This window comes from Lepisma saccharinum, chromosome 1 (genome assembly GCF_977018435.1).
Source record: "Lepisma saccharinum chromosome 1, izLepSacc3.1, whole genome shotgun sequence".
In the NCBI taxonomy this organism is placed as follows: domain Eukaryota; kingdom Metazoa; phylum Arthropoda; class Insecta; order Zygentoma; family Lepismatidae; genus Lepisma; species Lepisma saccharinum.
In genome coordinates this window covers 1,587,180-1,601,952 of record NC_139229.1, presented here as the reverse complement: position 1 = coordinate 1,601,952, position 14,773 = coordinate 1,587,180, and the positions used below count along the sequence as shown (strand labels likewise).

Genomic DNA, 14,773 nt, shown 5'->3' with positions numbered 1-14,773 from the left:
CCCATCTTCCACATTAAGTAGCTGACTGAAGTATTCTGCCCATCTCTCTAAGATCTCATTTTTCCCGCCTATTAGGTTTCCTACTTGGTCTTTACAGAAAGCTGTCTTCGGTTGGAAGCCTTTCCTTATATCCTTCACCCTCATATACATTTTCCTTACTTGCTGATTACTATTATATTCTTCAAGTTCCTCAATCCACTCTTTCTCAAAGCATCGTTTCTTTCTCCTGCACACACAGTCTGCTTCCTTTCTTTTAAGTCTATATTGTTCTGTGTTATATCTGGTTTTTCTATTAAGCATTCTCTTTCGTGCCTCATTTCTTTCATTTATTGCTGTTCTACATTCCTCATCAAACCATTTACCTCTTCGGATCTTCGTCTTCTCTCCCAGTACTTCCTGTGCTGTTTCATGTAGGATATCCTTTATTATACTCCATTTCCCTTCAATACTTTCGCTTTCCCACCTTTGACTTGTTTGTTGAAGTTGGTTGCCTATCATTAAACGGAATTGTTTGGCAATGGCTTCATCTCTTTTTAACTTCTCATCATCATACCTTGAGGTCACTTTCGCTCTTCTTCTATCCCTATATGTCGCTATTCTCTGTCTGTATTTAATGCGTACTAAATAATGGTCCGAATCACTGTCTGCTCCTCGACAGCTATCTACTTGTAGTATATCAGAGGCATGTCTTCTGTCTATCAGCACATGGTCAATTTGGTTTTGTGTTACACCATCTGGTGAACACCATGTCATTTTCCTCACGTTCTTCCTTTGATGCCAGGTGCTTCTAATGACCATTAAGTTACACATAGCCAGATCTATCAGTCTCAGACCATTATCATTTGAAATTTCATGCAAACTTTCCTTTCCTATAGTGTCTTGGAATGCTTCTTCGCGTCCAACCTTGGCATTGAAGTCTCCCATTATTATCTTAATGTCATGTTTTGGTATACGATCGATTACCTGATCCAGCTGCTGGTAGAATCCATCCTTTTCATCTTCTTCTGCCTCTTCCGTTGGGGCATATACACATACTAAGGTAATGTTGAAGAACTTGGCTTTCATTCTCAGCGTACATAGCCTCTCATTTATTGGTTTGAAGTTCTTTACTACAGTTTTATATTTATTGTTTACTAGGAATCCTGTGCCACCTCTTGTACTTTCACTGCTTCCACTATACATTAATGTATAATCCCCAGTAGATAACATTCCATTTCCTTGCCACCTGATCTCCTGCAATGCCGCTACTATTATTCTGTATGTCTTCATTTCCTCCTTTAGGTTTTGCAATGCACCTGGTTTACTTAATGTTCTAACATTCCATGTGGCCAGGCATATATCATTCTTCCGTTTACGTAGTCCTTTAGCATGCCTGTGTCTTTCCATAGAATCCGTCCGGCTATCATTGTTTCTGAGTTCCGTAACAATGTTTGTTTTATGGGATAGGGTCGTTAGCCCCATGCTCAACCCCCAACCTGGAGGACCAGGGTTTGTATCAGGTTTGCTCCTTTAGAACGGTTGCCATCACTACGGCTGAGGAATCCGCTCCATCCCCCTCGTAACCCTGAGGATGGGACTAGGGACTAGGTAGGAATATTGGGATAGGATACAATAGGTAAGATGTGACGTTGCAGAACGCCTTAGTCTGGCTTCTCTTCTGAGACCTGTCCAGCATGGGTGACCCTGCTGGTAGAAAATCTACCGCTGGCATAGCTCTCAGCCTCAACAAAGCACGCAAACCCCTCCGCCCGCACGGTCAGTGCTACTATAAGGCGGCGTTCCCTGGAGGGGAGAATTGCAGCCATGTCTCCACAAATCAAGTGTAACATGGAATAATTCCCTTATTATTATTCCCTTAGGAATTAGCTGCCTCCGTTTCCAGGTTTCCATTGAATCTACCACAGGCGAGGTCGGTGTGAAACAATAAACCCAGTGTACCCCGGTGAGAAAGGAGTGGGAGACAAGGGGGCAGAGGACAGCTTCATTTTAAATCTCTTCTTTTCCATCTACAACTACATGGCAAGGGCTCCGAACAAGGGGGTACATGGAGCTTGAGCCTTTTATGTTAAAAATTCAAGGTGGAAAATATTCGAGACGACCTCTTAACAATAACGATAAGACGAGACTAGATCCTCCAAGACTTGTAGAAACAAGACCAAGAATGAGACAGACCTCTGTAAAGTCTAGAAGGAGAATCGAACAGAACGGCTATTTACACTTCAAGACGAGACCAGTACATGATAAGCATTTAGAACTGGAGACAAGGCCGAGAACGAGGTAAACCATTCCTTCGACACAAGACGAGAGACTGACAAGTACCGTCTCAATCATATCGATGCTGTTCCCTCAGTGGCGGAATAACAACTTTACGGCGCTCCCTTCCCAACATAACAGAAAAAATATATTTCTCCTGTCCTCAATTATCTCCACCATTTGCCTTAAGTTTTTCCAGTGTTTCGATCTTTCGTCCCCGCCCATCCTCACAAAATTCAGCACATATGCCCCTTAGTTACAGACCTACCATGCGTTTCGTAAAATGTCACAGAATTTGCTCTTATTCAATCTAGCTGTGCAAATTATTTATCAATATCAGAGAAATTTGAATTAGCCGCCCCTTGTGATCCACGCAAACACACACATACACAAGATCCTCAGGTGAAAGTTGACACCCCACAGCCTGCCCCAATCTGCTTTTGCAGAAATTTTGGCAATAAATTCTCTCGAAATTACTTATCTTTCAGCGCCCGGGGCCACAGTCGTTGTCAAGCTAGGGTTCCCCGGACCAACGCTTCTCCGAAAATTTTGAAAGTTATCTGGAAATTGCTCTGGAGCCGTTTTATGCAGAAACAAGACCAAAAACTTCCCACCCTAGGAATCGAACTCGGGTCTCCTGCATGGCAGTCAGACTAGACCACAGCGGCTCCAGGAAGTTAACATTTCATTCCAACTGTGCAAATTATTTTTCAAAATATGAGAAAGATAAAATTAGGCTCTTCGTAGAAGACGCTCACGATGCCTCCTCAACTAGCTTCAGAGGGAAGTGGTTAGTCTATTTTGAAACATACAGCAATGAGGAAGTGAATATTCCAACTTTTTTTTTCAAATCGTGTTCAGTTTCTTGACAAACTAACATTCCAAGCTGAAGCAAGAGATGATGTAGGTCAGGAAGCCGCATTCACTTTGCCAACACAGTAGCCGAGGACTCGTTCACGATTAGAGTAGTTTCAGATCAAGATCCATTTGGAAATATCCTGACCGCTACTTTGGTCTTTGTGGAAATAATCCCTTGTTAGAAACCTCCACAGTCAAGAAGGTCATTGGCCATGCGAGAAAGAGTACCCGCCTCCGACATAGTACATTGCATGTTCTTGGGAATTCCAGTCCCTTTCCAATGACCGAAAGTACAGGAAAAGTCAGGTGGGAAGATCACTGTACGAAAGTCAGTACCCTGACATAGAAGCAATAGACTGGTAAGTTGTACTTCTCTCCTTGCATTTTATTGACTAATTTGTTTTCTGTGTTGAAGGACAGATAAGGACGAGACGAAGTACCGTCTCAATATATCATCCCTTCTTCACGCTCTCGGTATTTAGTGCTGCAAACTTTGAAGTGTATATTTTGTTGTTTATATTCCAACCTATAGTAATGAGAAATAGAAAATTGAGATATGAAAAAAATCTTGTCATTCATTTTTTTTTTTTTACAAAAGACAACATACTACACTTGTGACGTGGAAAGGGAAGAGCAGATGACCTTTTATTTTTTTTTTGTTCTCTTAGTTTTGAATGTCGTGTCTAAACGAGGCTGAATGCTCACTTAGTTTTAGAAGTATCGTAATTTATTTTTATGTTCACGGGTTATTTAATTTTACTTCGAGAGGGTGATTTTGTTTTCGATATCGACAAGGCATGATCTCCTTCTTTCACATCTCAGTTGGGGGGGGGAGGGTAATTCGCTTCCTCCGCCTTCCATATCATTCTCATGAAAAATTTATTTCAAATCTGAAACATCTGACCTAAGAGTTATTGATTTGTGAAGGCTTGTGAGGTTGAGAGGGATGAAAAACAACACCTTCTGGTGCAATTTATTTTTTCACACTAAGCAATGTGTTTGATAGCGAAAATATTAACAATATTATATATTTTTTTGTGTGGATAAATTGGAGATGGCCTATGAAAGTGAAATGTGATTGGGAATAATGCATATTACAGAGGAGGTTCTACCAGAGATAGTTGAAAATACACAGAGTTTGATAGCATGCACCTTCGATAAGTCACAAGGCACTGCTGGTATTACATATATTTATGTTGCTTTTAATCATTTTGGTACTATGATATAATAATGTCCGTGTTAGATAAGTGATGTGAATTATATTAAATTTAATGAATATCTTTTCAGAAACTACAACTTCCGAACAACCATGCGATCACTATGGTCAATGTGGTGTTACTTGCACCTGTCCAAGTGGGTACGTTTGCAAAACAAGAAACTGCGAGTGAGTAAAATTGCTGATAATTAATCTTGTGTTGTCTTCATGCTTCATTTCTTATACAGGGAGCCAGCCCCGTGGCAGAGTGGTTAGAACATTGCTGCGACCCCAGGGGTCGAATCTAGGCTTATGCAGGGTAGTTTGTGACTTTTCATCAATTTCATCATATCATCACTCATCCCCATCTTAGCAAATTAGCCAAAAGTGGCACAAAAAGCGAAGTAAAATATAGCAAATCAAATCAAATCTTATGCAGGGAGTAACACAGGGTGCAAAATCCTGGGGGGACAGGGGGGGGGGATAGCCTCAAAAATTTCCAGGGGGGGAGAATTTTTGTTGTAACAACAGAAGATAAACAATTAGTTTTCACTTCAAATATACCTTACTAAGGATAATATTGAAATAGTACACTCAGCTACTGGACGGGTCACAGGTGGCGGATAGTGAAACCTCCCTCAGATATGAGGGGGAGCTGCGAATAAGGGAGACCCAAATAAGCAGTATCAGACCGAGGTGGCAAGGCTATCAGGGTGTCCAGCGGCATGGACATACTCAGGAAATACCACAGATACCCATCGACAGCCTTGTGACATGGCAAATAAACACCGCCATAAAAGTGTTTGCCCCCACTGCCTTGTGGGCCTGGAGGGATCCAGAAAGGCTAAGGGAGTTGGAACCCTGACAGAAAACAAGGGTGTACCTGAGAACCCACAGGTGGCAGCCCCACCACTCAGGTGTAGGTTGTGACAGGCCCAATTAGCCGACAGCCAAAAACAAAACAATCGAGTAAAGAAAGAAGCAAGCAGGACTGGAAATTGTATACGACACGGGCTACGAATAGGGACATTGAATATTGGAACACTGACTGAAGAAATTGTGGATCTAATGGAGAGAAGAGGGATCGACATCTTTGGAATGAGCAAAACAAAATGGAATGGAAGAGAAGAAATGAAATTGAGGAAAGACTATAACCTGTTCTGGGCAGGAACTGAAAAGGGCAGGAGAAGTAGGGTTGGATTTGTAATCAGAAGTTGAATAAGTGAGGAAGTAGAAAGGGTAAATGACAGAATGAACAAAAAATGAATGTAAGAGGGAAGGTAATAGAAATAATTCAAGTGTATGCCCCACAAACAGGATGTACAAAGGAGGAGAAAGAAGAATTAGAAGAAGACTTGAAAGAACACGTAGGAAAGGAATGGCAAATTGTGATGGGTGATTTTAATGCATAAGTGGGAAGAGACAGGAAAGGGTATACAGAAGTACTTGGAGCAGATGGATGGGGACAGAGGAATGAGGAGGGAAGGGGGATACTGGACTTTTGAAAGAGAAGCAGACTATCAGTGGGTAATAGCTGGTTTAAGAAGAAATATGACAGCCATAAGATTACAAGATACAGTTGGAATCATGAACAAAAATCTGTAAGAGAATATATATTGGTAAACAAGGAAGTAAAGAAGAAAATGAACAACATCAAAGTAATACCCAGTGAAAACTTAGACAGTGACCACAGGCTACTAGTAGGAGATGTGAGGAGATGGAAAGAAAAATATAGAAGGGAACAACAAGAGAGAAGGATAAGAGTGTGGAAATTGAAGGATAAAATGATAAAAGAGAAATATCAAAAAAGATTACAAACAAAAGTGCCAAGAGATGAACCGAAATGAGCAGAAACAGAATGAACAAGATTTAAAACAGAATTAGTAGAGGCAGCTGAAAAGTTATGTGGAAGGACAAGCAAGAGAAGAAAGAAACACCATGGTGGAAAGAAAGAACTAGATGGCAGTGAAAAACAAAAATGATGCATTTAAAAATGGTTTAAAGTTAAATCACAAAAGAGTACGTGGAAAAGAAGAAAGAGGCAAGAACAGAAGTAAAGGAGGAAAGAAGAAAGTGGATGGAAGAATGGGCCAAATTGCTAGAAGAAGATGTAAATGGGAACACGAAAGTATTTTATGGATTAGTGAGAGAAAGAGGAGACAGCTGTAAGTTAAGGGATGAAAGGGGAAATGTTGTAGAAGAGGATGAGGAAATACGGAGAATGTGGAGAAATGGTTTCGAGAAATTGCTGAATGTGAGAAAAGGAAATAAACATGAAGAAGTGAAGGAAAAAGAAAAGAGGAAGGAAAAAGTGAATCTCACATGGAAAGAAGTGGAGGAAGCACTGAAGAGAATGAAGAGAGGTAGAGCACCTGGAGTAGATGAAGTGCCAGTGGAAATGATACTAGGAGCAGGAGTAATTGGTGTGCAGTGGCTGTACAGAGTGTTGTAAACAGTGTGGCAAGAGAGAGAAGTGCCAAGAGATTGGACAAAGGGACTAATAGTTCTCATATTCAAGAAGGGTGACAGAAAGGAATGTAAAAACCACTCAGCAAAGGTGTATGACAAAATATTAGAGGAAAGATTAAGGGAAGTAACAGAGCTGAATATGAGAGAGGAACAGTATGCATTTATTAGAAGCAGGTCAACAGTAGACCTGATATTCACCATTAGGCAAATGCAGGAAAGGCACTACGAGTATGGAAATGATTTGATTATGGCATTCCTAGATATATATAAAAGGCATACGATAGTAGCATGGACAGAACAAAGATTTGGAAGGCTCTAAGAGAGAAAGGAGTCGAGGAAGAGATGGTGTGTAGAGTGCAGAGCACATACAAGGCCAACCAGAGCTGTATGTAGACACCAGTGGAAAGAATGGAGTGTTTCAGTATAGGTTAAGGACTAACACAGGAAAGTGCTCTTTTCCCACTGCTCTTCATAATTACAATGGATGCAATTAACAAAGAGGTGGGTAAGAAGATAGGAGAGGAAGAGATGAAAGTTCTGATGTTTGCTGATAACTTAGTAATATGGGGGAACAGGGAAGAAGAAGTACAGAGACAGCTTGATAGTTGGAATGAGGAAATCAGATCAGGAATGAAATTCAGTGCAGAAAAGCGTGAGGTGCTAATAACAACAAAAAACAAGCCAGAAGAGAACCAAGAATAAAGATGGACACTGAAGAGTTGAGGGTAGTGGAGAACTTAAAATATCTAGTAAGCATAATTAACAGAAATGGAAGAATAGATGAGGAGGTAAACAGAAGATGACAAATGGGTGGTGGACTCTATCAAAGCGTTCAAAGATTAATATGGAACAGGGATGTAGCTATGAAATGCAAGAAGGTAATATATAACACATACTATGTGCTGATAATTATGTATGGATCAGAGACTTTGACAATGACAGAGAGAGAGAAAAGAAAGATGCAGACAGTGGAGATGAAATTAATTTTGAAGGAGTATATTGGGGAAGACTAGAAGGGATAGAATAAGGAATGATGAGATCCGACAGACAGTGGGTGTGGTGAAGCTTCAGGATAGGATAGATCAGGCACAGATCAGATGGTTCGGACACATGAAGAGGATGGATGAAGAAAAACTACTGTAAGAGCTTACAATGTGCAAGGAGTGGGAAAAGGGCCAAGGGGGAGACCAAGATGTCCGTGGAAAGAGCAGATAGCAGAGGGTTAGGAGAAAAGGACAAGATTGGAACAAAGTGGAAAGAGAGGAGTGGTGGAACACCAGGAAAAAATGGAGAAGCTTCACTTCTATGCCAACCCAGTCAGAGGCAGGAAATGGCAAAGGATGATGATCTTCAAGAGATCATTAACAGATCTACACCAATAGCAATACATTCATAATAAAAGTAAAACAAGGTTGCAAGGAACACACAAATTTTGTGAAAAATGACAAACTACCAACCACATTATTAGCTGTAAAACGAAGCGAGAAACACATCCAGAAGACCGAATATCATAGCCTACCAGCCAGAAGATCAGCAGTCATCTCAGGGGAAGGGGGAAGTGAACCAATGAGAAATATGAGAAATGGTAAAAAAACACATTCAAAATCAAGTGTTAATATCGGATTTTGTCTCGGTTTACATATCAAATATCAACAACAATAAATTTTATTGGACTTGCAGCTTACATGTGGCTGTGTACGCCCAGGTATATGTCAAATATTTGCAAATCTTGTTGCAAAGTTGATATCTACAGGTTTACGTCCAGATGCCTTGTGTTACTTTTGTGCTGATAACAGAAGTATCCAAGTTCCACGTTGTTACATTATGGCTAAAACACGTACAACCACAGTAACAATCTAATCATGAATCAGTAGCGAATATACTGCCCTGTTCACAGTTGCAAACTATTACATGTGTGTCCGATGCAGAGATAAACACAGAAGACGTTGGAGAGCTTGTATTACTACTACTTATATCCCTATGTTTTCAACAATTTTTGTCACTTGCCTCATAATGCTCTGAATATACATTATATTATGTGTTACTTAAATTTGCAATTTTGAGTTCTTTCAATTCTATTTTGTCATCTATTCAGTGTGTCGCAGACAACTAGTATCAGAAGGACGAAGTGGATAGACTAAATTGTAGATGCCAACTTCGTAACTAGATTTGCAAATATTTGACATGCAAGCTGAGACAAAATTCGATATTACCACTTCCATTTGAATTCTAATTTCCTTCTACCATTTTTCGTATAGTTTGTTTACTTCCTGTTAGGTTACAGAACGTGTTTCCTTGTTTTGTTTTACGTTACATAATGTGGCTGATTGTAGCTATGTCATTCTTCACAGAATATGTGTGTTCCTGGCAAACCTGGAACGCATCGCTTCACGATGGGATATGACGTCAGAAATGCAATCAAATGTTGTGTGTGGTTACCAGCATTCAGGTGGCAAAAAGGTTTTTTTTTGAACGACTGTAGCACCGAAACGATGCACCAACGAGAAAAATGTTAGTGAGAAAATTTGTTTGTTTTGATGTCCTCTATACGTTTCCGTGGTCCGTGGGCGCCATTAAAATGACACCCTGTATATATATATACAGGGTGTCTCATAAGTAATAGCACAAACTGACACAGGTGAAAGTACACTATAATAGAAGCAAAAAAGTCTCAGTAAAAATGGGTCTGCAAACGAGCAGTTTGAGAGCCGTTTGAGATAATTGTGAATGTATGATTACAAGCTGCCACTGACTTCATTGTTTGTAAACATCGTCCTAGTTCGTAAAATGCTAATAATGTCTGCGAATGTGTGGTTAGAAGCTGTCACTGATCGCATTTTGTAAACACCGAGTGCTTTACTCCTTGCGCGTTCCGAGGTTTGCTCTTCGTTTACAAAACAAAACATTTACGAGAGGTAGCGTGGGAATCAAACATATATCTCTGTGTGCACATGTATGTAAATTAAGATGTTTCTCTGCCTTCCCCCCCCCCCCCTGGATAACAGATGAAAAATTGTGTTTATTATGTCTCACACACTTTAGAAAGATAACTAAGTAATAAATATGGACACCAAAACGAATTAACCATGATCTAATCAAAATATATGTATTATATTAACTCTATATACTAATATCATCATCACGAGTATTCTGCAAACAGATTGTGCTACTTGTTTTGTCTTTCCTCTTACATTTCGTCCATTTACAATGTAAATGTTCTATCTCCAAATTGTAAAGAAATTGAGATGATTTGGCTGTGGTCTATTTAGGATACAATTATTTCATCTCTGCTGCAACGGTATGGGTTGCATGTCCCCATGTCTACCGTTAGGGAAACGCGACTCAGATGATTGGGTTTGAGCTGTAAGAGAATACACTGATTATTTAGGTAGAATTTTAATCTTAAGTGGGAAGACATGTAGGGTGTAGACTCAATTAGACACACAGATAACAATAACAGGGTTTATTATAAAAACAGTAGCTGTCGATATATATGGGGATTGTCTCGACCTAAGTGTTAGAGGTAAGAGAGCTGCTTGGAAAGAAGGGTACAAGATTAGTGATAAGTGTAAGTGTTGGTCCTTGTCCATCTTCTAAATCTCTGCAGACAGCCTGGATGTGACTGGGTGGATAGCCATCCAGAGTAAGAGACTGAACACCACCTCTGGCCACTCTTCAGTTCTGTTAGTCGACTTCCACACCACTAGTCTTGTGACGAGAGTTTATATACTTCGGGGTGCTTTGGGTGTAGCCGTAGCAGACACATGCAGGGTTATTTTTGTTGCCACGTGTCTATCTCAGAAAGTCTAGAAGGTCAGGAATATGTGAACACGAGGGTTGATCGTCATCGAGACACTAGGGTCTTTCGCATGTGGTGTCCTCACATGTAGGGTTTCTCTTATGTGGTGTGGCTGATCGTAATTGGTGCCAAGTAACTAGCACAGTAACCATAGTTTCCTGTCGTTATTGACCTTACTCCTCTGAAGGGTAGAGAGGGCAAGTAGACAGCGGTGCCTGGCGAAGAGAGAATCTACAGCACCTTGGGTGGTTTCTGTTGTGAACTGCACCCAAAAACCAAGTTGGCAGAAAAGTTATGAACATTCAAAAACTTGCACGTTACACTGCTAATCATCTGATGCCTACATACAACCAATATTGATATATTGAGTGTTTTTGGTTCATCTACAAAATTTGGAAACAGCCACGAGAATGCAAACGTAAACAGTCAATGAAAATTTATCTCGACCAACCACAAGTGCTATCTGAGTATGAGATAAATCACTTGCATTCTAACCTTAGACACTTATGGGAGCTGCTTAGAAGTAGTAGTGGACTTCTGTTCTTACTTTTGTTGTTAACAGACAAAAGTTTTGAATAAGAGTGGAATCAAAGTAGTTGATTGATTGAATTTATTTATTTTATTTTGACAAATTTATAATGAAATTGTTCCATCTCCATTACAGAACAACTACCTAATCTCATTTCTAAAATGCAGTGTTCTATCTGCCACTGCCTATCACTTTCATTTATCCACAGTGACTTCAAAAGTTGTTTTCAGAAATTATCACATTTTAAACTATTGACTATGCAGTTATGCTGTCATCCAGCCATACACATTTTCAGATATGCATTTACGAGGGTCGTTCAAGGAAAAAGTTTCCCCCTTTTTTTTTTTGGAGAAAGTATGAGCCCGATAAATGAAATGAAACTAGCAATGTGTTCTTTCGTCTTTCCTCTACATTTACACACAATGCAATGTTTGTGTGGGCTACAGCGCATAGCGTGAGCCATGCAGTGAGAAACGTGCCCTGGCCATAAGGAGTAGCGAGTCATGGCGGAACGTGTTTTGGCGGTGTGGAGTAAAGAAGAGATTCGTTCTGTGATCCTGTATGAGTGAGCAAATGGTCTTGCTCCTATTGACATCCACAGGAAGCTGGTTTGTTGTTTATGGAGACTCTGTAATGTCAGTGCAAATGGTGCGAAGGTGGTGCAAATTGTTTTCTGAAGGACGAACAAGCATATTCGATGAAGATCGGCCCGGTGGCCCACCTGTAGTCAGTGACGCAACATTGGTTGATAAAGTGAATGCACTGGTTTTGGCCAACCGTTGAATCAAGGTTCGTGAAGCAGCCGCTGATTTGAACATTTCTGTCGGGACTGCACACAAAATCATCCATGAAAAATTGGGATACATGAAGGTTTCATCGCGTTGGGTCCCACGACAACTCACTACAGAACATCTCACGACACGTATGACATGTTGCCTGGATTCTCTGACCCGGTACCACAATGAAGGAAACAACTTTCTCTGCTGTATTGTGACTCAGGATGAGAGCTTCGTTCATCACTAAATTCCAGAATTCAAACAGACATCGATGGAATGGAAACAGCCGTGAAAAGTGTTCTTCGTTCCCTGGACCCCAAATTTTGTGCAGATGGCTTTCAAAAACTTGTGCAACGATGGGACAAATGATTGTGCCACCTTGGAAATTATGTTGAAAAGTGAGAAAGGACCATGCTACTTGGTGCAACTTGATTCTTGTCTGTAAGTTAAGAAATAATTTTTTTGCAACATAGGGAAACTTTTTCCTTGAATGACCCTCGTATCTCTAGGTGCAGAAATTTAACCGAAAAATAGGTTAAACTAAGATTTTTACTCTGTTCTCTTGCATAGCATACCATGGTTTTAACAACTGAGATGGCTGGTTCGGTAGTTCAGTTGGTAGAGCATAGTATGTGCGAGATCCAGGTTTGAGTCCTGGTCAAGTTTGTATTTTATATTTGCATTTTCTGGAATTGTTGTTAAAAACTACATAAAACTACTATTTGATGAACCAATATTTTAGATTTTACTGTATTAATTCTTGATGTTCTGCCCATTAGATTTGATATATAATACCATATGTTATTTATTAATAGTTTCCCAATGAAAAAGAAAATTGATACTATCAATTTGAGGAAATTTAGCAAAATATTTCTTTAACTTGAATTTAGCAAGTGACCATTCTTGAAAGGCAAAATATTAAATACAGAAATACGTTTCTTAACAATGATTAAATTTTAAAGTAAATTCAACACAAGTAGAAGCCTAAAAGTAAATGTTCTCTTTGAATATGCATGTACTAAATTGAATTTTATTTTGCAGGCCATACCCACCATTCATACTGGCAGCTGAAATAGCAGTTGGATGTGCCCTGGTCATAGCAATTGCAGCTTTAACAGCCATTGGTTGGAAAATGTGCCTTAGGTATGTTCGAGTTTATCCTTTTATTTACTAGATCAACCTCATTCAAACTGAGCCAGCAAATTAATTACTTTTTTTGTGTTTGTTTTCACTGGCATATTCTGAAAATTTGACCTGGTTCACTGCAACAATTCTTATTTATTGTATCTATTTATACTCACATTAAGCTGGAGACTGCGCTAAACAAAAGATATTCCATCCCATTTTTGTTAACAGCCAGACTGTTACATTTTAATGGTAGAAAATATTTGCTTTGATGGTCTCTACATGCTGTCAAATTTTGCCACTGTTTGCGTGTGCATACATAAAAAAGTAAAGTAAAGAGTAAAGTTCTCCCCTGTGCTTAGTACTACGCCATGAAGGCGTATAGGGGGTGTGGGGGTAACGCCCCACACTTTCTTGATCCGGTCGTGAGTAGGGGTGATGTGATCAACATCATGCCCCTGACCACCTTTACCCCCCAGGGTTTCCCCAAGGCACCCATGTTATTCGACGCTGGGTGGGCGCCGGGGTCGCTTCCAACGTTAGAAAAGTTCCCGGATTTGAACCGGCTGGGGATCGAACCCGGGACCTTTAACATCGTAGTCAGACGCATTACCGACTGATACATAATAAGTACATAATACCAATGACCATCTTGGTTTTAGTGCGGAATTTTTATGGGAAACTGAAGTTGTCTATGCTTTCACATTTAAAAAAAGGCTTCACGGATTTAGATAGCACCGGGCCTCGCATTTCTTAATAGCTGCCCTTCTTTTCGTTGTAAAATTATAACATATATACAGGTGTGAACTATATTAATAAATAACTGGTTGCACAACAGACCATGAGGGCCAGGGCTTACCTACCGACAGCCAGCCTCATTCCCACCTGTGAAGGTGGAAGATCATCCAACCAGTTAAGGGGTGATGTGTGGTCAGCACGACAAACCCATTGTAATTGTAGGTTTCCATGACTGGGTTATGCTACTCATTTGTAGCTCCCCGATTTCCTCACGGTGGCCACCGGTCCCATACACAGGCCGAAATCTCAGGAGAAAGGTTGTTACACTTCCCCCAGGAGACTCGAACCTGCACGTGTCACATAGCCGGAGCCGAAAGATCGCACAGTCACGGTGTGGACGAACTAAACTGCAATAATACAGATAGAATTTCCAGTGTGAGGCACTGGAAAAATTATATTCTTTTCAGTTGGCAAGCAATGAGGTTAAGTAAATTTTGTTGGTGTATTAGGGAGGGAGGCAGCAGGGGTATAGTAGTTTTTAAAATTCATCCAGACCAAGAGTTTTTTTTTTACATGCTTTGATCGCCCCAACTATCTATCTCTAGTTCACAGTGGCATGTTTCTATCTTTCAGGAGAAGAATTTGTGGTTTTAACTCAAGACCAAGAGAGCCAAGTCTGAGTTCCGTTGATCGTTACGTTGTTGAAAGACTACAAGATAGACCACCAAGTTATTATGAGGCAGGAAATTTCCCAGAGAAGCCTCCATCATATGACCAAATTGCTGGGGTAATGTAGCACAAAGTTTTTTTTCTAACATATTCTACTTCCTTGTTTTCATTGACAGTGTGGTTAATTCACATAAAAACGTTTCTTTTCCAGCACTTTTTGACAAGTTACAGGTATATGTAACCCGTTGGTGTGTAATCTACACACACACATATTTCAGGAACAGAGCTACTACATGGATAAGAGTTATTTAAAATTACACTATTTTACTTTAGATATCTTTGGCAAGTTATCCTTTGTTCGT

At 40.1% G+C, this 14,773-nt stretch overlaps 1 protein-coding gene across 2 annotated transcripts in view; it reads left to right on the top strand.

The window, feature by feature from the left end:
- Positions 1 to 14,773, top strand: part of LOC145985319 (uncharacterized) — a 33,531-nt gene that overhangs the window by 16,978 nt on the left and 1,780 nt on the right. Inside the window, exons 3-5 of one of the 2 annotated variants that reach the window (XM_083120146.1) lie at positions 4,399 to 4,468; positions 12,921 to 13,022; positions 14,376 to 14,529. In XM_083120146.1, the coding sequence (XP_082976272.1) occupies positions 4,399 to 4,468; positions 12,921 to 13,022; positions 14,376 to 14,529 (326 nt within the window). Of the gene's footprint in view, positions 1 to 4,398; positions 4,496 to 12,920; positions 13,023 to 14,375; positions 14,530 to 14,773 lie in introns of both variants that reach the window. The other variant, XM_083119574.1, reaches the window with a different exon arrangement.